Consider the following 26,859-nt stretch of genomic DNA (forward strand, 5'->3'; position numbering starts at 1 on the left):
TAATAAAAAATGTACTACTTTATTTCATCATAAATATAAAATTAAAAATAAATTATCATCACATAAGCTTACAAATTAAATATTACATTCCTTGTAACACTGTACAACACTGATAAATAGTTTCAAGAGGATTTCTAATAGCGATCGGGGGTTGTAGTCTTGTAGATCATAGATAAATGACGCATAAAAATATTACGTCATCGCTCAATAATCTGATTGGTCTGCTGGTTCTCCAACTCCGCACCGCTTTAGTTTTGGTGGACAAGCACCCTTTACGTCGCCATTCGGAAAGGTGTGATGGTTTGAGTCATACAAATTAATGTATTTTTAATGACCATTATGAGTTTATATTTTAATTAATCTTTGTTTCTTAACAACAAAGTAATTAATTTGTGTGTCGATTGTGTGACTCGTTTTATTCAATCCATCACATTTATACAATGTAGGTTAGGACACGCGTCAAATCGTTTTTAAATATGCATTTAAAATCGCCGGTATACAGCCCGCAACTTGCTCTTTTTAACTGAAAGATCATAACAATAATAACTTAGAACTAAAATAAATACATTTAAATTCAAAACTAGCTTCAGTTTAGGAAAGACAGCTGGTTTGGAATGCCCAAAATGTTCGTATCTAATGTTGAACAAAAATGTTTCGTGCGAGTAGATTGGGTGTCAATCACAGAAATATGCCAAGGCACACGAATTTCCGCCGTTCAGTAGGTCGATGCTGGAAAACCTGTATCAATCATTATTACAATCGCAATTGTTGTGATTATGGCTGAATTTATGGTATTCTGGTAGCAACAATGCATTGTAGCAAATAGTGAGCGAGTGTTGGCCTATCAGAAGTGATTGCGATCGTCACACTGTAGCTGTCATTTCACCGTAATCGAGCCGCCGTTGTAGTAGAACGGTAAAGAGACATTGTGGCTAATTCCTTTGTACACAATCTCTAAACTAAACTAAAATATCACGTCTAAATCTATTGCTATCCCTTTCATAATGTTGCTTGCGGAAAAGGAAAGCACTAGATTTAGACCTGTTAATTTAGTTTAGTTTAGAGATTGTGTACTAGAGAATCGGCCCCAATGTTCTGTTTAAGACTTAGACATGATCTCTTTCATTGCCAGCTCAATCTTTAGCTGAATACACGCGACCCGCTCTTGGAAGATCTGATTGACTAAATTCAGTCTCTTCTGCTCGAGCAAGGCGTTTTCTTTCAACAACTTCTGTTTCAACTCTTGTTCCTCGGGCGTAAAGTTCTCTTTATTTTCCTTACATTGAATATTACCTTCTTGTTTATTTTTTAACGCCACATGACTTCTCAGTTTTACTATTTCGAATTGTTCTGAATTTATTTTTGCTTGAAGCAAGGATTTTAATTGCAAATACTCGGCATTCTCTAATTGTAGTCTTAAAACTTTGAGTTCTTTTTCTGTAAATTTCGGTTTTTCGACAACCTTTTCTGTGTTATCAGTTTCATCTTTAGCTTCAGTGAGATTAAAATCGAAATTGTCTTCGAATTCTACGGGGAATGTTAGGTCTGTGTTTGGGGATTCTTGTAACTCTTGAAATGGTTCATTTACTGCTAAGGGTATATCTGTTTCTATTGGAGCTGCACTAGTATTACTGACAATACTAGTATTACTGACAATACTAGTATTACTAACAATACTAGTATTGCTTATTACACAAGTATTATTAGTTGCTAATTCTATGGATTTCGGTGGTACGTCAATAGGTTGTGAGTTTCGTCGGCTTGATTTGTCGTCCTGTTTTTCGTCAGTTAATTGTGGAAGCGTTTGGTTAGCTGTGGGCACTGCGTTAGGTTCAACTGATTTTTGAACCGATCGAAGCTTCCTCTGCAAAGAAATTTAAAAGATCAATAGACTTAAAAATTCGGATGCTAAAGACCGGGGACTATGCTAAGTCAAAAAAATAAAAACATCCTGTTATTTACCTTAAGTTGCGTGACGATGCGTTGCGCCTCCCACAGCTGCTGGTCTCTAGTCGCGGTAATGAAGCCGGCGTGCATCTCCGCGTGTATTTGACTCAGCAAGGACTCTTGTTTGCGCAACTCTTCGCTGATTTCGTTCGCAGTTTCGGGGAAGTCGTTGGGAATCGACAGAAGAGGCGGGACATACCTGTAAATACAAACGTAGGTGAATATAACATAAATAGAAAAACAAACAAAATCTAAATATTTATGAAAGCATTTCGACAGTAACTGCTGAACTCCCTTTCAGCATCAGTTTTCTCTTCTAAATTTAATTATGGGTACCTTCAAGTCAGAGTAAATAGTAAAGATGGGCGTTATTGGCTATTTACGGCAACGGTTAATCAACAGTTACTTAGTTTCAATACTGATATTGTTAACCGTTGCCGAATATCGGTATCAGAGTTGTGTTTCAACTAATTTAATATGCGCAACGCGCAGCGGTTTCCGTAGTAGTAACTAAGCTAGCTGCCGTATCAATACCGTCTGTATAGCTAGCGCGCGCATATTCACTAAAATAAAACCAATTTTACTTTCATGAATATCGTGAAGTAATCACAACTTTAAGTTCATAGCAGTAAAGTTTAATTTGATCATAGGTCAAACTATAGTGGACGCCTGCACGAATAGTTTGCCACAGTCCAGTTAACCAAAAACATTTCATGAAGATTGATAAACCAAAGAGGACCTTATCTCTATTAGTCTAAGGCTAACTGTATTTAGATTGACAGATCAAAGTGTAATGGACAAGTACTTGTACAGTTAAGCCTTAGCGTAATAGAGATAAGGTCGGCTTTGGTTTACCAAGTTCTTAGTTACTAAGCCGGTAGCCAATAACCGCTCCTTCTCAGCTTTCAGTGAAAGAAAGAAAGAGAAGGCATAATTATTGCGTTTCTAGTTACCAAAAAACCAAACAATGCATTGTCAGTTGCCAGTTGGCAGTGTTGCGTTGTCAGGTGGTTCGTCATAGATGATAACTGAAAACCGTTGCTAGCTACGACAATAACGCTACGGTACGCTATAGGCACGGCAGCGGTTTTCAGTTAAGTTAAGCTATAGCGGACACATGTCTAGTAAATAGGCATCTTCTAGGCAAGCGCGCTCCATCTTAGGCTGCATCGTCACTTGCAACTTGCCTTTACGTATTTTGGAAGACCATCTATTTATTAATCCCTGAGAAATAATTTATTTTTGACAAAGGCAAATACCCAATTCTATGACCTAGGAAGTTTTGCAGATTTACGCAGATCAGTCTGCAACTGCCGACCGACTGCGTTCGGCGAACAGTTCTAGTACTGGCATGTAATGTAAACTGCACGCAGACTGTCGGGACAGTTGCGGTGCAGTAATATATTATGTTAACAGTATAAAAGACGAATCCAAATTGCAGCTAGCTTGCAGTCTAAGATCGAGATCTATAGAGCGCACTTTGTCTTTGCTCAAACTTAAGTTCCAGTTAACGATAGATTTATGTCAGCGATATAACGCTGCCTCGTTGTAAAAATGTTTGACCAAAGTCCAAGTAAGCTCTATAGATTTCAGCTTATATGCCGAGATTTTTGACCCTTAATCATTAACCGGCGAATACCGGTGGTCTACTCTACGTTGGTTATATCACGCTCAAGGGCTAACTTGTATCTGAGTAATAAAAAAAACTCACTTAGTTAAACGGATTTCGGGGAAGAGCTTGTCTGCTTTGGTGATGAAGTAAGTGAGCAGGTTGAGGGACATGTTGAGCGCTGGGCCCATCGCAGTGGCTATAGTCTGAATGTTCGCGTGGTTCACCTGAAAACATTAAATTAACATCAAATCTTAGCAAAAAAGATTACCAAATAATTTTTGTAGGAAGCCAAGCCAACGGTTCCCATTTATAAGGGCCACATACTAAATTATTCAAAAGTTTTACAAGCTTAATAAGTATACCTTGATAGATTAGATACTGAAGCTGTAAAGTAGATACTAAAGGTACAAGCACATTACTACGTAGGATTAGTTGTAACGCAATCTATCGTCGATGCACGCTCTAATTAGGAGATTGTCGCATCAGATAGCTTCTGCGCCTCAAAACACGTCATGGTGTTTTGAGTGTGCATATCTTCATATAAAATGAATGACACCGACCACCTTCTGATGGTCTGCTGTTTAGCGCCACCATGGTGGCTTTACTTTGCGGCTCCGCTATCGTATAATCCTATAGAGGCTTTATTTAGGCTCAGACATAATATATGGTGTCTGCCAATCCGCATTGGGCCAGTGTGGCAGACTATGGCCCAAACCCGTCTCCCTCTGAGAGGAGACCCGGCTCAGTAGTGGACCGGTAATGGGTTGATCATGATGATAATATATGGTTAAGAAGAGGTAGCATTACATCGCTGACATAAATCTTTATGGTTAAAAAGAGGTAGCGTTGCATCGCTGACATAAACCTATATGGTTAATACGAGGTAGCGTTACATTTCTGACATAAATCTATATGGTTAAAACGAGGTAGCGTTACATCGCTGACATAAACCTATATGGTTAATACGAGGTAGCGTTATATTTCTGACATAAATATATATGGTTAAAACGAGGTAGCGTTACATCGCTGACATAAACCTATATGGTTAATACGAGGTAGCGTTATATTTCTGACATAAATCTATATGGTTAAAACGAGGTAGCGTTACATCGCTGACATAAACCTATATGGTTAATACGAGGTAGCGTAGCATCTCTGACATAAATCTATATGGTTAAAACGAGGTAGCATTACATCGCTGACATAAACCTATATGGTTAATACGAGGTAGCGTTACATTTCTGACATAAATCTATATGGTTAAAACGAGGTAGCGTTACATCGCTGACATAAACCTATATGGTTAATACGAGGTAGCGTTACATTTCTGACATAAATCTATATGGTTAAAACGAGGTAGCGTTACATCTCTGACATAAACCTATATGGTTAATACGAGGTAGCGTTACATTTCTGACATAAATCTATATGGTTAAAACGAGGTAGCGTTACATCGCTGACATAAATCTATATGGTTAAAACGAGGTAGCGCTAGTTACCTGTTCGTTGGCCACAACGCTTTCGAAGTGCCTCATGAGCCAGCCCAGTAGGCTGTGGTTGCAGGCGGGCAGTCTGCTGATCAGCGCCACCATGGTGGCTTCCCTTTGCGGCTCTGCTATCGCTGTTGCCTGCTCGAACTGCCCGTGCAGTTCTTGCGTTAGAATCGAGTCTGGGAGCTCACTGAAATTTAATAATTTTAACTCTATACTACTAACATAATATATATTTATAGTTTTTGCATTTTACGAAGACGAGTGGCTCATGCTTGTGTTTAAGTCGTATCGGTATAAGTAAGGTAGACTAAGGGCGTTTGTGCAGTGTGCACTCATCCGTATTCGGTTCGTATCCGTAATTCTTCGGAGTTGCCGTCATACAAATACGTAGTCGTTCGATCAGTATTTTAACGGAATCCGTGATTTCACGGATCGTTGCACAGACGCCCTAAATGTGTGCGTTTGCGAGCGCTTACTCGCGACTGATTGGTCCGACATGCACGCACACATGCGCCACGGAATTTTTACCTGATAAAACTCTTCAGCATAGCACAAGCGACGGGCACATCCCAGTGGTAGGGGAAGGTGGGGCCTCGATCAGTGAACAGTTTGCGGAGTTGCTGCAACTTGATCTTATCCGGCTCCGTGCGGTATATTTGGTTGGACTTTAGACCGTGCGCCTGTAATGGAAACATATTAATTCAAATCACACTTATAAGAGAAAGTTTGCGTATTTGTATTGTATGTATGTGTATGTCCGCATCCGAGATATTCTGACGGATGACGGAGATATATCGGATGACGGAAGTAGGAAGTAGTGCGTAAGCTACCATACAAATAGTTGTATGACTAATTCGGACCGAAAATATTACGGACTCGGATCGGATCAGAGACCCCCCACTTTTTGGATGTAACATCCGCTATACCAACATAAGTGCTAAACACTAGCGTTCCGTAGTCAACAAAATAAACTTACTTGTAAGAAGTCAATGCTGTCGCGTACTACCAGTGGTAGAGCAGTATCGTCGTGGCATCGCGAGCGCTCTACCGACTGCTGCAGAGGCACCCCGAATATTGGCAATGCCACTGCAAGAAAACGAATAAATGGTACTGGTTCTGGGCACAACCTAATTTTAGAGTATTCGCATCCTCTTCTTACTAATGTAATATGAAAAGGACAGACGCAGTTTGACAGTTTTAAATTTAATTTTTAGATGATAAAACCCGTGATTTTAGCGCACAGTCGCGTGTCTACTGTTTAAATTTGTAGCGTGCACTAAAATTTTGAGTCTTTAAATGTTCATGTTCTGTCCCTTTTTAGCATTGTTGAAAAGAAAAGGATGCAGATACTCGAAATTTAGTTTAGAGAAAGACAACGGAATCGGTGCCAATGTTCGTCCAAAGCTGAATACTTATGTGGTTTTACAAAAGATCTACTTTGCAATAATAAGACCTAAAAATCTTATAGATATTAAAACAGGTTTAAATTGAGTGTGAGGTTTAATAATAAAACAAATAAAATAAAATTTTAGTTTAAGGATTGTGTACAATGGGATTAGCCAGACCTAGATGTCGCATCTTCATTAAATAGTATGTAAACCAACCGTGTCTATTATTTAGGGTTTCGTACCTCAAGTACTTAAGTGAATTAGTACCTCAGTTCATGACTTACCATACCATATATACCATAAAATATTGTAAAATCATAATTTCATGTCTTAATACGACAGGGAATCGCAAAAGCTACGAGACATCAAAACGAGTCAGTGATATTTTGTAAAGCTCCTGGGAGGAGGTATGACATTCGTACCCGCAAAGTTATTACTTAATGGATTTTTCCTATGGGTTCGCGGTTATCGATTATTTTAAGGCACAGTCTAGCCTAGAAGAGAGTAAAGGATTTTGTCTATACCATGAAGCACCTAACTATGTAATGATAACTTCATTTTTACTACCCTTTAGGGCTTAGGCAATGGTCTGCAAACTATTGAAAGGGGATATTATGTAAGAAATGTTTTTGTTAGCTATATCGGTAAATAAATTTTATAATATACAGGGTTACAGGAAAAGAGGACACGATCCCGTTAAGGGGTTATAGTACAGGACATTAGCTATCAAACGACCCCTAAAGTGCTTATGCGAAAGTGTATCGTTTTCGAGTTATTCATTTTTTTCTTGGTAAAAGGGTGTTTGCCACTTTAAAAATTAATAAAACCAAGGAACAAAGTATTTCAGCAGATTTTTTTATATTTCTTGCTAGTACATATCCTTGTTAATAATAAACAGTTATAAAACTAAAAAACTTCAAGCATTTTAAAATTACAGCCCAAAAACTGTACAAGTTTTCGATTTTTAAATTTAATTCTTTGAATAACTTGCAAATTTTCTGTAAAAATTACTATGGCACTTATCCTGCGGATTATTTTAAAAACATCTACGTTTCGTTCGGTATCCATTGGTACAAAAGAATTACAAAAAAATCATAAAATCAAGAAAAAATTACACAACAAAGAGACAAGGTAGAAAATTCTAACAAATGCTATTGCCAAAGAATTAAATCAGAATCTATGTAAAAACGAGTTTAATGCAAAATCGTTAAAGATTATTTTTAATGAGGTAAAAAGGTAATATAAAATCAGTCAAGTGCGAGTCGGGCTCGCACACGAAGGGTTCCGTACCTTCGTACAAGAAATAACAATTTTTAATTTTTTTTTAATTTTTATGGCAGCCATTTTGTTATTTTTAGTATTTGTTGTTATAGCGGCCATATGGATGGCCATGGATTCAAATGTTTTAATATAATTAATTGAAAACTATAAAATACGTAGGTATGTTTACATTCCACCCCGCTATCTCAGCTAAAAACATTTTTACGATCCATCAAACGGTTGTGATTGTTGATGTTACTCCACCTTTAAAGATAACAATAAAATTGTCCTAAAATCCTACGTTTAGAGCCGGTTTCAATAAAATATATTATTCTGTTTAACATCATTTAACAGCTATTAAATAGACCACAGTCTGAATAAAAAAAAGAGAACTTGAAAATACGTAAAAGTCCTACTATAGCTGCGATATCATGTCAGTTATAATATTTATGTTGCATGAATAAATTTGTAGGCGCGCTAGACACGTACATCAGAAATAGGAAGGAGAATGACCGATAATTATTATTATTAATCCTCAGCCGACATCAGAACGTATCAGAACGTAGTAATTAACCACTAGGTACTTTAATCAATGATCTTTACAATTAGTTCTCAGCACTTTAAACAACCTATTGGATGAGTCGGGATTTACTTTCTTAAAATGAACCAGGCAGCATATGTGAACTAACGATATTCTTGTGTTATCAAATTACATGGACTATCCTCAATTATTATCATGGAAACTCTCACGTATAGCACAGGGAAACTATCAACGCAAGGTAACGAGGTAAACCTAACCTAACCCTACCTAGGTCGCCTCCAACCACCCCTCACAGCGACCCCTCACCTCACTCTAACCTAATCTCAACATCATCATCATCATCATCATCATCATCATAGCATCATCGCATCATGTGATTTGGGCACAATTGCTATTGCAGCCTCTGAATCAAATCACTAGCCATTTCTTTATCTGATCATCTAAAGACAATCTACCACTGGTTCGGAATGCTACAGCCTACCGCGAGAAGAGCCAGCAAGAAACTCGCGTGGCGACTAGCTCAATCACCAATCTCAACTTCATGAACACTCTTAAAATAATCATTGCATTGACACTCACTATCTAAACCAGATCATATTATTGACTCCTCTTTACTAACTCGCAATATCACAATAGCTCTACCTTATCCACTCTATGCGCGTCTACGTACCGAATGCCATAGCATCGTGCGCTACGGCGCCTCGAACACTATTCATCCAGGTATGCAATCGCCACACTATACCTACGCGAATCCCACTCAAGGGATCGCCAGCTCGTGCCCGGTTTCCTCGAAACCACCAGAATGCAAGCTATTCGATCTAATGGGAAACTCATTGTCTGATTACCCTACCTCTTGTGTAGGGTAGTGTCTACCCTACACAAGAGTCATCAATGATTCTTAACCAAACGGGTTATACGTTTCTAAAGCGGGTACTATCAAAGTTAACTGCAAATTACTATCACACTAAACTATCACTTTAAACTAATTATTATCTCAACTGCCGGTATATCTCCAATTACACTCTAAATTACTAGCGTTTGCAGAAATAACCTTAACGGATGTCATTATAATAATCTATCCACTGGGCCAACCGTTAACTCACGAATTACTCTAATATTCACCAATATAATTAATATTCCATATTCGTCTAACAACTACGCGAACATTATTAATAGTGCTTTGCAGACAAAGTCACCGGATAGCATTAAAGGTTAGAATTACTTTAAGGTTACGATTTAACACAAACATTCTACATTATCACAATCACAGAATTAAATATCACGATCATTATTATTCACGCTAAAAGCTACCTATCTCGAATTACCTAAGCTAATCTGAATTCTAATAAAAAGGCTAGAGTGAATTATGAATCAGACAACCTACGCGTGTCTGTCAAAATCCAACTCTGCCGGCTAATCCAAGATGGCTTCTTTTCACAGAGTAAAGCTTCCATCATGCAACGTTTCTTTTCACGGAATCTATGACAGTAAAACCTATTATAACACTGACACGCCTACACGGCCATTCTGACATGCGACCGTCCACGGGAGCTAGTAAGTATCAAGCACAAACAATTTCCAATCGTCAGAACATCCGCTCGTCCATCCTGACGATCAGCACAAGCACAAAAACTACATATTATAAAGCATGCATAACACAACCAAAGCATGTCACAACCAAATTACTTCGCAACCATAGCATGTCGCAACCATAACATGTCACCGACGCATGTCACAACAAAAGCGTGCAACCTGGACAAGACGAGCACATCTCTTCAAGCAACCCATAAGAATCTGGCACGGACGACACTGTCCATTCATCCAACACATCTGGAGCAAGCGCGTGCATCCCTTCAACCAACCTCTTCAGGTGCGGCCCGAACGATACACCTCAACCAGGGTCGAACATCATCTGGACTGAGCGAGTGCATCCCTCCAGCCAGGCTAGACTCCACAACATCTGGAAGAAGTGTGTCCCCTCAACCAACTCTTGCGAGTCTGGCCCGGACGACACTCTCTTACCAGGATAGACTCCACAACATCTGGAAGAAGTGTGTCCCCTCAACCAACTCTTGCGAGTCTGGCCCGGACGACACTCTCTTACCAGGATAGACTCCACATCTGGAAGAAGTGTGTCCCCTCAACCAACTCTTGCGAGTCTGGCCCGGACGACACTCTCTTACCAGGATAGACTCACAACATCTGGAAGGACACTTCCTTACCAGGATAGACTCACAACATCTGGAAGGACACTTCCTTACCAGGATAGACTCATAACATCTGGAAGGACACTTCCTTACCAGGATAGACACAGGGACTTACTAAAACATAACATCTGCAAGCAGTGTGTTCCTTCAACCAAGTCCCACAACACACAAGCACACACATGGACCGAGAGTCCCTGATGTTTTACAATTTAAAGGTCATCCATTTAGTCATGATCTCAATGTCACATCTGTCCATTACGTCAACTAACAACATACTGAAGCGGACCGGACACATCCCGTCAGCGTCTCATCCATCAGTGTGGAATGTCGTAAGTTCACACGCTGCCACAAACGAAGTGATCTACAAGATCAAGTCAGATTATTTCATTGATAATATGAAGTGAAACTGAAACATTTTCTGGGTAATAAATTAAGTAATTGCCATCAATACTTTCCAAAGTCCCATGGCTTAGGAGTGCAGCACTCTTGCAGCGTCAGGATTAAATAGTTGGATCCAAACATTTTTATGGTAACGTCTCGCGAACTTCCTCTACTAATTAAAAAAAACTATGCAAATCGGTCAGAAACCTCGGAGAAATCGGTTTACAAAAACGCGCCGAATTGAGTACCTTCTCCTTTTGGAAAGCCGGTTAAAATTGCAAAACAAAAATGGCGGTGCAAGCTATCAGCTGTGAACTCGCTGTGAAGTCAAGTCGAACCCAAAATACTGTCGACAGTTATAGGTCCAGGTAGAGAAATCGTCTGTCACTGTCACACACAGCATTCAGTTCGTTCGCTGACTCTCTCTTTTCACTTTTTAATAAAGGGGCAGCCACACGTGCACGCTTTCATCCCGAAGTAAGGCTGGCATTGTTAAATCCAGGTAGCTCCATATTTATTAATAACGTTGTTAATACTACGTTGGTCCTGGAAGTAACTAGTCCAAGTGTAGCTTAGGATAATGCTTGAAGTAAGCATTTTTTATTAATAAGGGTGTTAGAGTTTAGACTAATCACTTGCCACCCAGTTCACCATCAAAGTTATAATCATTGTCATAGTCAAACCGTAGTCTGATTCAGAACATTGACTCGCATAGGCCAGTCCTGCGATCAACTACACCACACTTGCCAGTATTCCATACCAGATAGATACCAACATGCACTGCATCACGGGGTTTACACAAAGCATCATTTCACACACCATTTACTACTCTTCACGTTCAGAGGCAGTGAGAGTCCAATCCGAAATATTAAGGATCTTTTAACTCTCAGATAAAACCGCGAAATCTTTTTCTGCAATTTTTACAACAAAGCCTAATTGTGGGTATTAAAATTGGAAAACTTTTCTTCTTCTTTAAACAAATTAATATCATCTTTTCTCGTAACGTTATCCTTTTATAAACCAGGCTAATGTGGGCATTATTTGCAAAACTGTGGGCATAACTTTCAAAAATGTGGGCATGTGCTCATCCCACTTCTGATGTAGGCGCGCTAGACACGTACATCAGAAATAGGAAGGAGAATGACCGATAATTATTATTATTAATCCTCAGCCGACATCAGAACGTATCAGAACGTAGTAATTAACCACTAGGTACTTTAATCAATGATCTTTACAATTAGTTCTCAGCACTTTAAACAACCTATTGGATGAGTCGGGATTTACTTTCTTAAAATGAACCAGGCAGCATATGTGAACTAACGATATTCTTGTGTTATCAAATTACATGGACTATCCTCAATTATTATCATGGAAACTCTCACGTATAGCACAGGGAAACTATCAACGCAAGGTAACGAGGTAAACCTAACCTAACCCTACCTAGGTCGCCTCCAACCACCCCTCACAGCGACCCCTCACCTCACTCTAACCTAATCTCAACATCATCATCATCATCATCATCATCATCATAGCATCATCGCATCATGTGATTTGGGCACAATTGCTATTGCAGCCTCTGAATCAAATCACTAGCCATTTCTTTATCTGATCATCTAAAGACAATCTACCACTGGTTCGGAATGCTACAGCCTACCGCGAGAAGAGCCAGCAAGAAACTCGCGTGGCGACTAGCTCAATCACCAATCTCAACTTCATGAACACTCTTAAAATAATCATTGCATTGACACTCACTATCTAAACCAGATCATATTATTGACTCCTCTTTACTAACTCGCAATATCACAATAGCTCTACCTTATCCACTCTATGCGCGTCTACGTACCGAATGCCATAGCATCGTGCGCTACGGCGCCTCGAACACTATTCATCCAGGTATGCAATCGCCACACTATACCTACGCGAATCCCACTCAAGGGATCGCCAGCTCGTGCCCGGTTTCCTCGAAACCACCAGAATGCAAGCTATTCGATCTAATGGGAAACTCATTGTCTGATTACCCTACCTCTTGTGTAGGGTAGTGTCTACCCTACACAAGAGTCATCAATGATTCTTAACCAAACGGGTTATACGTTTCTAAAGCGGGTACTATCAAAGTTAACTGCAAATTACTATCACACTAAACTATCACTTTAAACTAATTATTATCTCAACTGCCGGTATATCTCCAATTACACTCTAAATTACTAGCGTTTGCAGAAATAACCTTAACGGATGTCATTATAATAATCTATCCACTGGGCCAACCGTTAACTCACGAATTACTCTAATATTCACCAATATAATTAATATTCCATATTCGTCTAACAACTACGCGAACATTATTAATAGTGCTTTGCAGACAAAGTCACCGGATAGCATTAAAGGTTAGAATTACTTTAAGGTTACGATTTAACACAAACATTCTACATTATCACAATCACAGAATTAAATATCACGATCATTATTATTCACGCTAAAAGCTACCTATCTCGAATTACCTAAGCTAATCTGAATTCTAATAAAAAGGCTAGAGTGAATTATGAATCAGACAACCTACGCGTGTCTGTCAAAATCCAACTCTGCCGGCTAATCCAAGATGGCTTCTTTTCACAGAGTAAAGCTTCCATCATGCAACGTTTCTTTTCACGGAATCTATGACAGTAAAACCTATTATAACACTGACACGCCTACAAATTCTTACCGCCAATTACAAAAACATTTATTTTTGTTGTTCACGATAATCCATACTAATATTATAAATACAAAAGTGTGTCTGTCTGTCTGCTAGCTTTTCACGGCCCAACAGTTTAACCGATTTTGATGAAATTTGGTATAGACTTAGCTTACATCCCGGGGAAGGACTTAGGTTTCTTTTCATTCCGGAAAATTAAAGAAATCCCAAAGGATTTTTAATCCACGCGGACGAATCGCAGGCATTATCTAGTATGATATAAGCCTAAGTCCAAACTCCAAATTGCACAGCCAAACTATAATGTTTACAAAGCAAAAAAAAACTATCGGATGGTATTTTTTTGCTTTGTAAACTTTACTAAACTAAAACTAATATAATCAAAACCATTCTTAGATGTTCGACAGAGTTACTAAGCAAAAATATATATAGTAAATATCCAAACTTTAATATAATCATATAATATACACGTAAGAGTTATAATTGCACGATGTAATCTATGAACATCTACCTATACCTATAGCATTATCAAGTTTTTTTATCTATGAATGTTGTCACACAAATGTTATATCAAAAAATTCTTACCGCCAATTTCAAAACCGTACAAAAAAGGGTTAGTGCAGTTCACGATCATAACTGCAATGCCTGTAACTGTCTAGAGTGTAGAGTTCAAGATTCCATTGCGCATCGAAATGTGACACACCTTATCAGTTTCATACTGAAATGGACATTATACAAATACGCTGGAAGTGTGCCATGGGTTCTACAAACTTTGGAAACTGAGGGAAAAACCTAAAATCAACCGAAATCAATGTTTATTATTTGTTATTTATTTCACAAAATAAAATAAAATGTTTTTGACAATTATTTTTTGTGCCGATTCGATGCGCCCCACGTTTACGCCTAACATTTAGTTCCGAGTACGATCACATTACGCCCACTGCTGCTATCAGCGCCAAAGGGCAAAATCAAGTTGCTTCAAAAATAGGTCGGCAAATGCAGGACCAGCGTACTTGTATTAGTAAAGGTCAGTGGTGTTTCAGTTTACCTTGAGCCCAGTGTTTCGTTTTGTCATTAGCGCAGATAATATTTTTGCATGTTATCTATCATTAAAAGCGTGATTTCGTTCGGTCGGGATACGATTTCATGTGGCATGTTTTTTTTATTACGTAGTAAAATGTTAACTGTTGTTCTGTTACTTTGTTTACGTTACTCGATAAATTATGAATATGTATTCTATACCTGATCATCATAGTATATCATACATATTAATAAAAATAAAGGACAACTAGATGTACTTACGAGTTTCAAGTACTTCTCTACCACTTTATAATTGCGCAAAATTGTAAGAATATTATTATAATTTATTTTTATTTTTTATTTTGGCTTATTGCGGTAGGTTATTTCTAAAACGCTACAAAGTAAACTGAACTTTAACTCCGCTACGTGTCAACTGCTGCACAGTTGGTGTAAATACGAAAAAGTGGCGCAAATGCGCGGGTCGATTAGAAATATAATGCATAAATTATTTTGAGAAGCGCCATATGTGAGGACTCGCCAGATCTATGTGTCAACTGTCATTTTATATTAAAGACTAAAATCGTCATTTTGACATGATATGGAGATCTCAAAATGTATGCACTATGCACGCACATTGCATAGAGGAAATAGTGTTCAGTTTACTTTGCAACCTTTTAAGAAAAAAATGCGTGTTTTGCTTCTCTGTCGCAAGACTTATAGGGCGAATAACTATCAGCAATTCAGCTGTTGCAGCTGTAATAACAAAAAATTAAGAATAAATAGTTTACTCTGAAATAGCAAGAAACGATCATGAATTTGTAATGCTAGCCACCTACCTCCTAGAGTAAATATTTCCTCAAAGGGCACCCCCGAAGTGACAGTAGATGGCATCTTAACAAGCTTCTTATCTTTTTTGTCTTTATCTTTTTCTTTTACCTTTTCCTTTTCTTTTTCTTTCACCCTTTCCTTATCCTTTTCTCTAACCTTTTCCTTATCTTTATCTTTAACCTTTTCTTTCTTGTCATCTTTCAATTTCTCTTTTGATTCGAGTTTGAATTTCGCCTTTTCTTCTTTCTCCTGTAAACAAAGTTTACTATTCAATAAAAGATTTTAAACATTGATCGACACGTTCGATGGAAATAAAATAATTTAATATTTTTTCTAACTTTACAATAAGACAATAATATTATGATGAGAAACCTTAGTTATAATCCGCGACAGGTCGAGATATGAAGCGGGGGGACGCCCCGCGTACCCTCACGTCACCCGCACTCGCCCACAACGGGTCAGCGCAGGGGCTGTGCGGGTGTACGGGGCGTTCCCTCCCCGATTGCCATCTTGACTGGTCGCTTCGCATACTATAGGTTGCCATCGCTTTAAGTGTGTTCTAATCTAATATACAATTATTATAAATGCGAAAGTATGTTTGTTTGTTGGTTTGTCCAGTGTCCTTCAATCACGTCGCAACGGAGCAACGGATTGACGTGATTTTTTGCATGGATATGGTCAAAGACCTGGAGAATGACATAAGATAGTTTTTATCCCGGAAAACCAAAGAGTTCCCACGGGATTGTTAAAAACCTAAATCCACGCGTACGATGTCGCGAGCGTCAGCTAGTCTAACATATAATAACAATGTAGATATCTATATTATATTGTACCTATTACAACTTTGAAACAATGCTGAGAGCTTACAAGAGTTGAATTCGATAATCAAACCCGGAAAAACTTAGCTAAGAACCAATTCAGAGAGTGACACAGCTTCCAAACAAAAATAACATTAAAATCTTTTCATCATTGGGAGCTACCTTTCCACAACATAACCAACCAATCAAAAAAGCCTGCAATTTGAATTCATACTAAATGGTCCTTTCCTAAATATATAAAAGGCTAAGCGGACTGACTGACTGACTGATCTATCAACGTACAGCTCAAACTACTGGACGGATCGGAATGAAATTTGGCATGCAGATAGCTATTATGACGTAGACATCAGCTAAGAAAGGATTTATAAACAATTCAACCCCTAAGGGATAAAATAGAGAGTTAAAACTTATGTAGTCCACGCGGGCGAAGTCGCGAGCCTCAATAGCTCAACCGGTATAGGAGTGGACTGAAAACCGAAAGGTCGACGGTTCAAACCCCGCCCGTTGCACTATTGTCGTACCTGCTCCTAGCACAAGCCTGACGCTTAATTGAAGAGGAAAGGGGAATATTTGACATTTAACATGCCTAATATTCTTTATATAAAAAAAAAGCTAGTCTATAGATAAAATATGAATCGATATATGAATTTACACCTGCCAGGTGTCAATTTATATTTCATACATCATTTCATTTATACGTAGTTCACTCAGCCCGTGTTTTTGCGTCGTATGGGGTTAACAACTATGTACATATAATGAGCCACTTGTGCAACTGAAAGCCACTGTTAAAAGAGCTTGTTAAGCAAGGAAGTCAAGAGTTTACACTCGGGTTTTACGAGTTGGTAGACTTGTTATTCTTTTGTGGTTTGAACTTTGAAGGGGCTTTGAATATTTTGGCCTAACTAGTTCTTACCACTTGGCCATTTGTTCTTTTTTTCCAAAACAGCAGCCACTCATAAAACCTGTATTAATCAATAGCTTGCATCAATACAATAGGTTTTATGTGTGGCCACTATTTTAGAAAAAAAAGTAAAATGGTACAAAAAGTAAGTTACTACTAGGTAGGCCACGCTCCATACTAAAATATTCAAACCCCTTTACAACAAGTGTATATTTAGACGGACCACACTACAGCGGCAAAAATGTCGCCAGGCAGGTGTCGTGCGAGAATGGTTTGAATGGAGCATTGTCGCAGAAATTTCGAAAGGTTGTTTTACACCGGTGAAACAATATGTAACAATGCGACAAGCTGGAAATCGAATTTGGAACTATTATTTGGCGGACTTTTCGCCAAATGGAAAAGTTGTACAGTACGCGGCCGAAAGTAATGTAACATCGGCCTTTAGAATGTCATTTTGGCTTTGTAGAGCGTTGTCTCTGTCACTCATACTTATATGACGTTTGGTCGGTCTCAACGACAGGGACAACGCTCTACAAATTTGCTATCTCCTTCTAAAGGTCGATGTACATTACTTTCGGCCGCGTTCTGTACTACATTGGCTATCCCAGTCCATTCTCGAAAGTTCGTACGCCAGGACTATTCTCTTTCCCTCAATTTTGCCCATCATCATTATCTGAAGGAGACGTCTGGTCATGTCTGAGAACATGTTCCAGCCTTTCTGCGTTTGATAGTCAAGAGCTTTATTTTTATCGGTGGGTCGTAGGACTTCATCCTTTCTTAGTTTTTGGATCCAGCTAATTAGCAGCATTTGGTAGCACCACATTTCAATAATCCCTAGATATTAATTTTTATAAACAGACTTGCTGATGCGCGCGACTTCGTCCGCATGGATTTACGTTTTTCAAAATCCCGCGGGAACTCTTTGATTTTCCGGGATAAAAAGTAGCCTATTGTTAATCCAGGGTATAATCTATATTTATTCCAAATTTCATCAAAATCCGTTCAGCCGTTTTTGCGTGATTGAGTAACAAACATCCACACTTTCACATTTATTATTATTTATTTTATTAGGATAAAACAAATCCCTTAAAAGCCAGCAAATAATTGGCAATTAAATTGTCAAGGGCGGCAGTAATTAATTATCATCAGGGGACCCTCCTACTCTTTGGCTCGTGAGTCATTAAAGGGTTTGGATTCCCGACCCTTTGGTATTCAAATTTTCCCAGTTATCTACGAGTAGATACACGACCTTCGAATCTGCGAAAATCTTTAATTGATCTGCTGCAACGTACCTAACACGTATCGCATATCTAATCTAAATCTAAACTAATATTATGAAGAGGTAGTCGTTAAGTTTGTTTGTAGGGGGTAATCTTTGGAACTACTGAACCGATTTTAAAAATTCTTTAACCAGTAGAAAGTTACATTATTCCTGAGTGACATAGGCTATATTTTATTTTCAAAAAATTAGAGATTTTTACGAAAATTGTAATAAATTGACACAGAAATTTGTGTAGTCCACGCGGACGAAGTCGTGAGCATAAGCTAGTCATTGTAATAATGCAATTCTGTTAAGTGGAATATTTTATTGAAACTTTATAGTTTCATTTCAATTATTGCAATTTAAAATAAACAAAAAATTGTAGATATTAACGAAAATAAGGTCATCCGGTAATTTAGCAGAACTATTTTATATCCACTTATTCTATACCCATAGTTTTTTTTAAATAAAAATGGCGAGTAAACGAGCACCAGACACCCCGGTGAAGGTGATATTATTTGCGGTGGCGTGCGGTGCGATTGTAGAAAAAGGAGGGTGGAATGAGATCCTTGTATTACAACTTTTAGGAGCTGATGTGTTGAACAAATTTCCCGACCTGCATGATTATTTAATCGTAACCCTCAATCCAATAAGAACATACAATTTCGACAAGATTTTAACCTCAATTCGAAGACAAATAAATCGTCTCTTGCAAGTAGATAAATAACTTCGTGTGATACTATAGTAAAATTTATTCAAGAAATCAACACGTTAATTACGACCAAAAGTAAAAACAGTAGGAAAATCATAATCAGCATTTTGCCTGTGTATTCGCTTACAACTTTTAAACTTCTGAGTGGATTTCAATTCGGTTTTCACCATCACTTAGATCATTTCCCGAGGAAGATTTGTATGTACACACGTTTTTGAATATTAGGTATCACACTTAATGCAGATGAAGTCGCGGGCAACTACTAGTAACAAATAAATCGAACACCTTAGTAAAAACGCTCCGCAGGTGATGCATGTCGATTGGCACGGTCACAGAATACAACTGAATAAACCATGCGGCTGTCGAGACTGAGTCGCGACAGCGAGGTGCCATATACCTACTAGAGGCGATGATCATCCAAAGAGTGCGAACATTTTTTTTTTAAATTCATTGTAGGTATACGCTTGACCACAATCACACCTGATGGGAAGTGATGATGTGGCCCAAGATGGGACGCGTTTACCTAGAAGATGCCTATACACTCTTGTTTTAAAGATACCAGGGTTGTAATTGGTAGGAAACACATATCGCGGAAGAGTATTCTAAACCTTAGCTATACGTATGAGGAATGATGACGCAAAACGTTTCGTGCGTGTAGATGGAATGTCGACGACATAAGGATGGAAACTCGCCCGACGTCTTGCGGTTCGGTGGTAAAATGGTGAAGGGGGGACAAGATCGAAAAGTTCCTGAGCACACTCTCCGAAATATATCCTATAAAACACTGATAAGCCGGCGACCTTGCGGCGGTGAACGAGACTTTGTAGTTTCGCCAGTAAAGGGGAGTCTTCGCCTATGAGTCTCCTAGCACGACGATCAACATCACCAAAAGGTGCGCACATTAGGCGTGCTATCACTTATTACCAACTAGATTAGGTAGGTAGGTACTATTTAATAGAAAATAGCGACGATAGCATATGGTTAAAACTTCGGCCTCCTATGCAGGAACTGGATTCGACCCCAGGCACGCATCTCAACTTTTCCCAATATCACTTGCTTTAGCGTTGAAGGAAAACATCGTGTAGAAAGTAGAAACCTGCATGTTGGGAATTCTCCATAATGTTCTCCAAGATGTATTGAAGTTTGCCAATCCACACTTAGATAGCGAGGTGGAGCCTTCTCATTCTGAGAGAAGACCCGTGCTTAATGGGTCACGATGGTAAGATGAACTATTTGACTGCTCTCATTTTGTATGTCAATAATATCGCTATTTTTAGCATAATATAACGCAACTCTTTTGCTATTATAACAAGATTGAATAGGTTACTTTTTATCCCGTAAAATTAAAGAGTTCTTACGGGATCTTTAAAAAACCTAAATTCACTTAGACTAACTCACAGGCATCATCTAACGGAACATGAATTTTACATTTAAAGACTCTTAATTTTAGTGGACGCTATAAATTTAAACAATAGGCTCGCGACTGGCAGCTTAAGTCACGACGTTTCAGGGCTCTAAATTAAATTTAAAACTGTCAAACTGTGTCTGTCCATTTCATATTATATTAGTAAGAAGAGGATGTGAATACTCTTAAATTTAGGTGTGCTCAGAATTAGTACCAGTGTCTGCAACTCTATGGTGTACAACTCAGTGATCGTTGGTTGTAGTGTAGGTAGACAAGGTCGGCGCTACCTACTCAACGGTGAAATTATGTATGGATGAAGTAATGTGCCCTGGGTTGTTTTATGTCCTTTGCTTGTAAACAAACATTATTTTTACGAGGTACCTATCAAGTAGAATTACGTTATTCCGAATCACTGGTTTAATCTTTACGATGCTAACGAATTCGGTATTCAGAGGAAGTCTAAGGCGCAACGCACACCTACAGAGTGAAGTGAGGACTGGAATAATGTACATTTCAAATAGTGAAGGGATTTTTGAAATCAGATGAGTAGTTTCAGAGATTACCCACTTCGGACATCCACATTCAAACTTTGCCTCTTTATAATATTACTTAATCCGATTTGCACGATCAAACCTAAGCTATACCTATAAAGACCTTCCGAGATGGTCAAGCAGCTTGACGTCAGGCACGTAGATTTGTTTTGCTTGATCAATGATTATGATTCGAATGATTTTCATTGATTTGAATAAATATTTAAAAATTACCTAACCATTTGTCATTTTATTCAGTTCTTAAAAGATCTGTTCCTTCAAAATATCATTTATTTTTTATTTAATAATTTATTTTACACAATAAACAACAAAAAATAAGTCACACAGATTTAAATTCACGTTTGGGAATATAATTCCTAATTCCATTAGTTAGGATATATGTGCTAACGCTACTCTCTTCACGCACACATGCGTACCTTGTATTGTACACAAGTAAAGCGCGCGTCGCTTCGTGAGATAAAATACTATATATATATAATATATAATATTATATCGTCATATAATATACCACAAGGTAAAGTTCACTCGCCTTCGTGAATTGCAATAACTGTAATATTAAAAAGATAAGATATCTAAGATGAAAAAAGAATAGGTGTAGATGAAAAGATAATAAAATTGAGCAAAGAAGATTGTAGTTGTTGTAACAATAGCCTGTTTTGCTGATCTGACTCATTATATGTCGACATGGGACACCAGCATTGTGCTGACACCGTTTAGAAACGACGAGTTCAAGGTTTTGTCGTGATCTTTTACATGATTTACTAGCTTATTCCCGCGACATCGTCCACGTGGACAACACAAATTTTAACCCCCTATTTTACCACCTTAGTTTTCAAAAATCCTTTCTTAGCGGATATCTACGTCAAAATAGCTATCTGCATGCTAAATTACATACCGATCCATCCAGTAGTTTGAGCTGTGCGTTGATAGATCAGTCAGTCAGTCACCTATTCATTGTATATATTTAGATTATTGTCTATATATTTTAACAAGTACAAACTTGCACCTTTTTACTTTAAAAAAAACCGGTCATGTGCGAGTCGGACTCGCATAAGAAGGGTTCCGTGCCATTATGCAGTTATGTATACCTACCCTCTAACAAATAAACCTGGAATAGCGGTGAATAGTTATACTCTGTTTTGTCTTTCTCTGTCATCAGTAATTTGACATTTGAAGGAAAAAGACAAAACAGAGTAAAACTATTCCACCGCTATGTTTATTTGTTAGAGGGCTAACTTTTATGTAGAACAATGCAAGTTAATACGGACAGCGCCATCTATATGTGATGTAGTAAATTTATTTTTCGTGAACTCACCACAATTTCGGTTTTTTCCTTTATTTGTACTGTAAGACCTACCTACCTGTCAAATTTCAGGATTCTAGGTCAACGGGAAGTACCCTGTATGTTTTCTTGACAGACACGACAAACGGAAATACAGACAGACAACAAAGTAATCCTATCAGGGTTCCTTTTATCGTTTCGAGATACGGAACTCTAAAAACCGGTCAAGTGCGCGTCGGTCGGTCACCTACAGGTGTCTTTTGCATAATGAAAGACCACCAAGTATTGTATAAGAACATAATTAGATTTACGCATTAGCATTTAGCAAGTTAGGGTACAAAGTAATTAAAATTGACTTAAAATTAAGTGTATTGCATAACGTGGCTAATTCTGTTGTATACAAGCTATCCACACTCGGAATATATCTAAATATGTAAACGGAAAAGGTGACTGACTGACTGACTGACTGGCTGATCTATCTATCAACGCACAGCTCAAACTACTGGACGAATCTGGCTGAAATTTGGCATGCAGATAGCTATTATAACGTAGGCGTCCGCTAAGAAAGGATTTTTGAAAATTCAACCCCTAAAGGGGGTGAAATAGGGTTTGAAATTTGTGTAGTCCACGCGGACGTAGTCGCGAGCATAAGCTAGTAATATCTAAAGCTCAGAATATGTATGACTACACCAGTACAGACATATTCAGTGCTGGGCTGCGAAAGTCAGCCTGCGCCCCTCGCTCTTGTCAACAAAAAAACGAGAAAAAAAAATTCATCCCCACTTTACATGTAGGGGAGCTACAATAAAAGCACCTTGGGGCTCCTATATAATTAAAAAAAAATAGCGAGCACACGAGCAGGCGGGTCACCTAATATTAAGTGAATTCGGCCGCCCACGAACATTTGCAGTACCAGAGGAACCGCCGTATAGATTTTACAAGATAAGTTGCCCATTGTACTGGCACATTGCCTCTTTCAAAATTCTCAAAAATAAATTTTGACGCAAGAGCAACATACTTACTTAAAATGAAATTACCTTATCCTTTTCCCTTAATTTATCTCGCTTTTCTTTCTCCTTCTTCTCCCGTTCCCGCTCCTTTTCCCTTTCCTTTTCCCTCTCCTTTTCTTTTTTCTTTTCCTTTTCACTCAACTCTTTCGGTTTAACTGCATCTTCTAGGACCTTCTCTTTGTCCCTGGACTTTTCTCTTTTCTCCTTACTTTTTGTTGGAAACTTGAATGATTTTGTCTTCTTTGTTTTAGATGGACTTCTGGTAAGAAATAAGTTTTTTGAGAATGTCATAAATCTATAAAATGGTAGAAAACAACCTATATGCCAAGCGTCACTGGTCAAATTATGCAAGGGCACGTGAGAACTCTCATAGTTTTTCCTTATTATTAAGGGTTTTTGCCCGGCTGAGTTTGTTGTGGGCTCTTCTCAGACCTGGGCGCGTCTGGAACTTTAGTTTTAAGTTTACGTAATTAATAAATGATCACCACTATACTATCTTACAAATCTAACCATTTTGACAATCAATTAGGGTAACATGATACCTAATCTAATCTAAATCAGCCTGTGCTGTCCCACATCTGGGCAAAGGCCTCCCTCCGATCCTTCCACAATTTTCTATTTCGTGCCTCTTCAGGCCACGTAACTGTAAATTTATCTAATTCATCACGCCAACGTCGCCTCGGCCGACCACGCTGGCGTTGATGATTCTGGGGCGTCCAAAAAGAAGCAGTGTTGTACATACATACATGCATAAGTACATGTTACCTATTTTGAATAAATCATTTGACTTTGACTTGACTTTCATACTTGACTTGCGTTGATAGATCAGCCAGTCAGTCAGTTAGTCACCTTTTCCTTTTATATATTTAGATAAGATAGCGATCACAATTAATTATCTAATCAGGGGTCTCCAAACTTTTTAGTCCAAGGGCCACACTGAATTCACAACAAGTCTAAATTGTGAATTGTCAAAAAGTGAATTCACAACATGATTTATCTGGAAACATTTGATAGCTTATTGTTTTGTATGAATTTTCTACATTGTAATTTTTTTCATAATAAATAAATTATGGTAGGCTGGATATCAGGATTTTCAGCTCGCAGCAGGGGCTGGTCTGGGTCCACAGGTCGTAATTTCGACTTAAGGACCGCCATCCCAGAAAGAAGATAATCCTACTAATATTATAAATGTGAGTGTGGATGTTTGTTACTCAATCACGCAAAAACGGCTGAACGGATTTGGATGAAATTTGTAATAGAGATAGATTATACCCTGGATTAACACATATGCTACTTTTTATCCCGGAAATCAAAGAGTTCCAGCGGGATTATGGAAAATGTAAATCCATGCGGACGAAGCCGCGGGCATCAGCTAGTGGGTACATAAAACTTCACTCACTTTGTATCAGTATCCTCTTCTGGAGAGCTTTCACCTTCTAAAGCAGCATAGCCTCTGTCTTTCTTTGATTCCTTCTTATCTTTGCGCCGACCTAACAGATCTTTCTTACTTGGTTTTTCATGTTCACCACCATCACTAACTGTTTAGAAAAACCACTTTATTACTATTTATCAGGCTGAGATCTATAGAGCACATAAGAGTTAAAATGAGGCAGATTTATGTGAGAGATATAGCTCTGTCTCGTTTTCACTCTGTCTTAAGTCTAAGCTAAGTCTGAGTATGTTCTATAGACCCCTCAGACGCAGCTTGGCTTGCTATACAAACTTTCAATAATTGTACTTATACCCTAATAAATCATCCACCTAGGTTATGAGACAGTCAGGCACATGGATTTTTGCTTGAGTCAAGCATCGCTCATTCGCACGACAAATGTCAGATATGGAGGACGTCAACGCTTTGTTATGCGACAACAACGAAAATTGTAGTAGCGAACAATGGAGTGGAAAACGGTTTTTATTATTACTCATTGCACTGGCCTGAGACGCGCAAAACAATCGCTGTTGCATTTTGATAAAATCACTTTGTATGACCACTTCTGGACTACCTATAAATAAGACAACCACGTACAGAATGAGAAAAGTCCCTCTTGCTGCTTGACGTACGCTTCAAGCAAAACAAATCTACGTGCTTGACGTCAGGCTGCTTGACTGTCTCGGAACCTCTTTAGAAATAGGTCTCCTCTCAGAAAAAGAAGAGTTATCAAGCTGGCCAATAGCAGATTGAACGCTTCACACACATTTGAGAACATAATGGGCAACTCTCAGGCATGCAGATTTCCTCACTATGTTTCCCTTCACCATTAAAGGAAATGATATTAATCAATTGCTTCAAATTTACATAACTCTGAAAAGTTAGAGATATGGGCACAGGATTATAGCCCAGACTCCCTGAATAGAACATTGACATCTTAATTACTAGGCTATCACAGCTGAATCTGTAATCTGTATTCTTGTTGAATAGTGTACAGGCAATAGGGAGAAAGAGCCCAAAAGTATTATAAAACTTCAGATAGGCAAAGCTCATACATCCATACTAATATTGTAAATGTGAAAGTGTGTCTGTCTGTCTGCTAGCCTTACACAGGCCATCCGTTCAACCAATTTTAACTAAATTTGGTACAGCAATAGCTTGCATCCCGGGGAAGAACATAGACTACTTTTTATCCCGGAAAATCAAAGAGTTCTCACGGGAAAAACAAAAATAACAAAACCAAAACTATAAACCTAGATCCACGTGGACCAAGTCACAGACATCATCTAGTATTTTTTTATCTTAAAAAGTGAATACAAATTGGTACACTTTAGTGACATGCATGTGTGTACGTAGATATTGGGGCACGGGGTTCACGTAACTTTAGGTATAATGACACCTATAAACATGCTTCAAAAAATAACAGTCCACTTCCAGTCTATAGAAGCTGTTTGTTTCAGCCAAGCAAAGATGAATACGATCATCACACCATAGCTGAAAACCTGAAATACTTTTTGAGACTATCTACTTATTACTTATACTTAACCAAGTGCTATGGAAAGCACAAACGCGGCACAATTCAAGCACGACTGCGCGAATACATGGAGAATATTAAAGTATCGTTGGGACAAGATTGCTGTAAGTTATATTAGGTATCAAACCATCTTGGAAAACAGAAAATTAATATATCACAATCAAAATGAATAGGTAGATAGTTGAATAACAAATCAATGCAACTTACAGTCACTCTCATTGCTTTTTCGTCCACTTTCAGAGGCGTATAGACCTGGGAAGTCTTTTGCTACATCAGGACTTTCAAAGTCCATCGTTAATAGTAATTTACGATTCAAAAATTCAATTCAATTTTGTATTTTAAAATCAAGATTCTCACAAATCACAAAAAATTAACTTTCGAAGCGACAAACAACAAAAACCATAGATAAAACCACAGACCAATAACATATAGGACAAAACACACAGCAGACTGACAGGCGACAGCAGACCTCAGACAAAGAATCAAGTTTTTTTTTTTTTTAACTGGTTTTACGGCTCTGGGTTCAAGTTGTCTGAGCAGCAGATACCTTAGACAAAGTTGTCAAGTTGTCAATGACATGACATATTATG

The 26,859-nt window shown here is 38.2% G+C and overlaps 1 protein-coding gene across 3 annotated transcripts; it reads right to left on the minus strand.

Moving 5' to 3' along the window:
- Rlip (Ral interacting protein) lies at positions 1-26,678 on the minus strand. Of its 3 annotated transcripts, none has more exons than XM_069505900.1 (10): positions 26,477-26,678; positions 24,706-24,844; positions 23,334-23,562; positions 15,375-15,615; positions 6,029-6,138; positions 5,581-5,732; positions 5,059-5,239; positions 3,659-3,783; positions 1,963-2,146; positions 1-1,864 (listed from the first exon to the last, which is right to left on the minus strand). In XM_069505900.1, the coding sequence occupies exons 1-10, from the start codon at positions 26,559-26,561 to the stop codon at positions 1,100-1,102; spliced, it is 2,211 nt and encodes a 736-aa protein (XP_069362001.1). In that variant the 5' UTR covers positions 26,562-26,678; the 3' UTR covers positions 1-1,099. The 3 variants fall into 3 exon arrangements, with proteins under 3 accessions (XP_069362001.1, XP_034835948.1, XP_034835949.1); XM_034980057.2 differs by having other exon boundaries at positions 23,334-23,565; XM_034980058.2 differs by lacking the exons at positions 23,334-23,562; positions 24,706-24,844; positions 26,477-26,678 and adding an exon at positions 19,344-19,421.
- Positions 26,679-26,859: the final 181 nt, after the last annotated feature.

Source organism: Maniola hyperantus, chromosome 21, assembly GCF_902806685.2.
Source record: "Maniola hyperantus chromosome 21, iAphHyp1.2, whole genome shotgun sequence".
NCBI classification, from domain to species: Eukaryota; Metazoa; Arthropoda; class Insecta; order Lepidoptera; family Nymphalidae; genus Maniola; species Maniola hyperantus.

Excerpts from the sequence above, each read along its gene's own strand:
- Rlip (XM_034980057.2), bottom strand. The coding sequence starts at position 26,561 with ATGGACTTTGAAAGTCCTGATGTAGCAAAAGACTTCCCAGGTCTATAC. Across the intron at positions 5,733-6,028 it reads ACAGCATTGACTTCTTACAA|GCGCACGGTCTAAAGTCCAA; the intron begins GTAAGTTTATTT and ends TTTCCATTACAG. Across the intron at positions 1,865-1,962 it reads GCATCGTCACGCAACTTAAG|AGGAAGCTTCGATCGGTTCA; the intron begins GTAAATAACAGG and ends ATTTCTTTGCAG.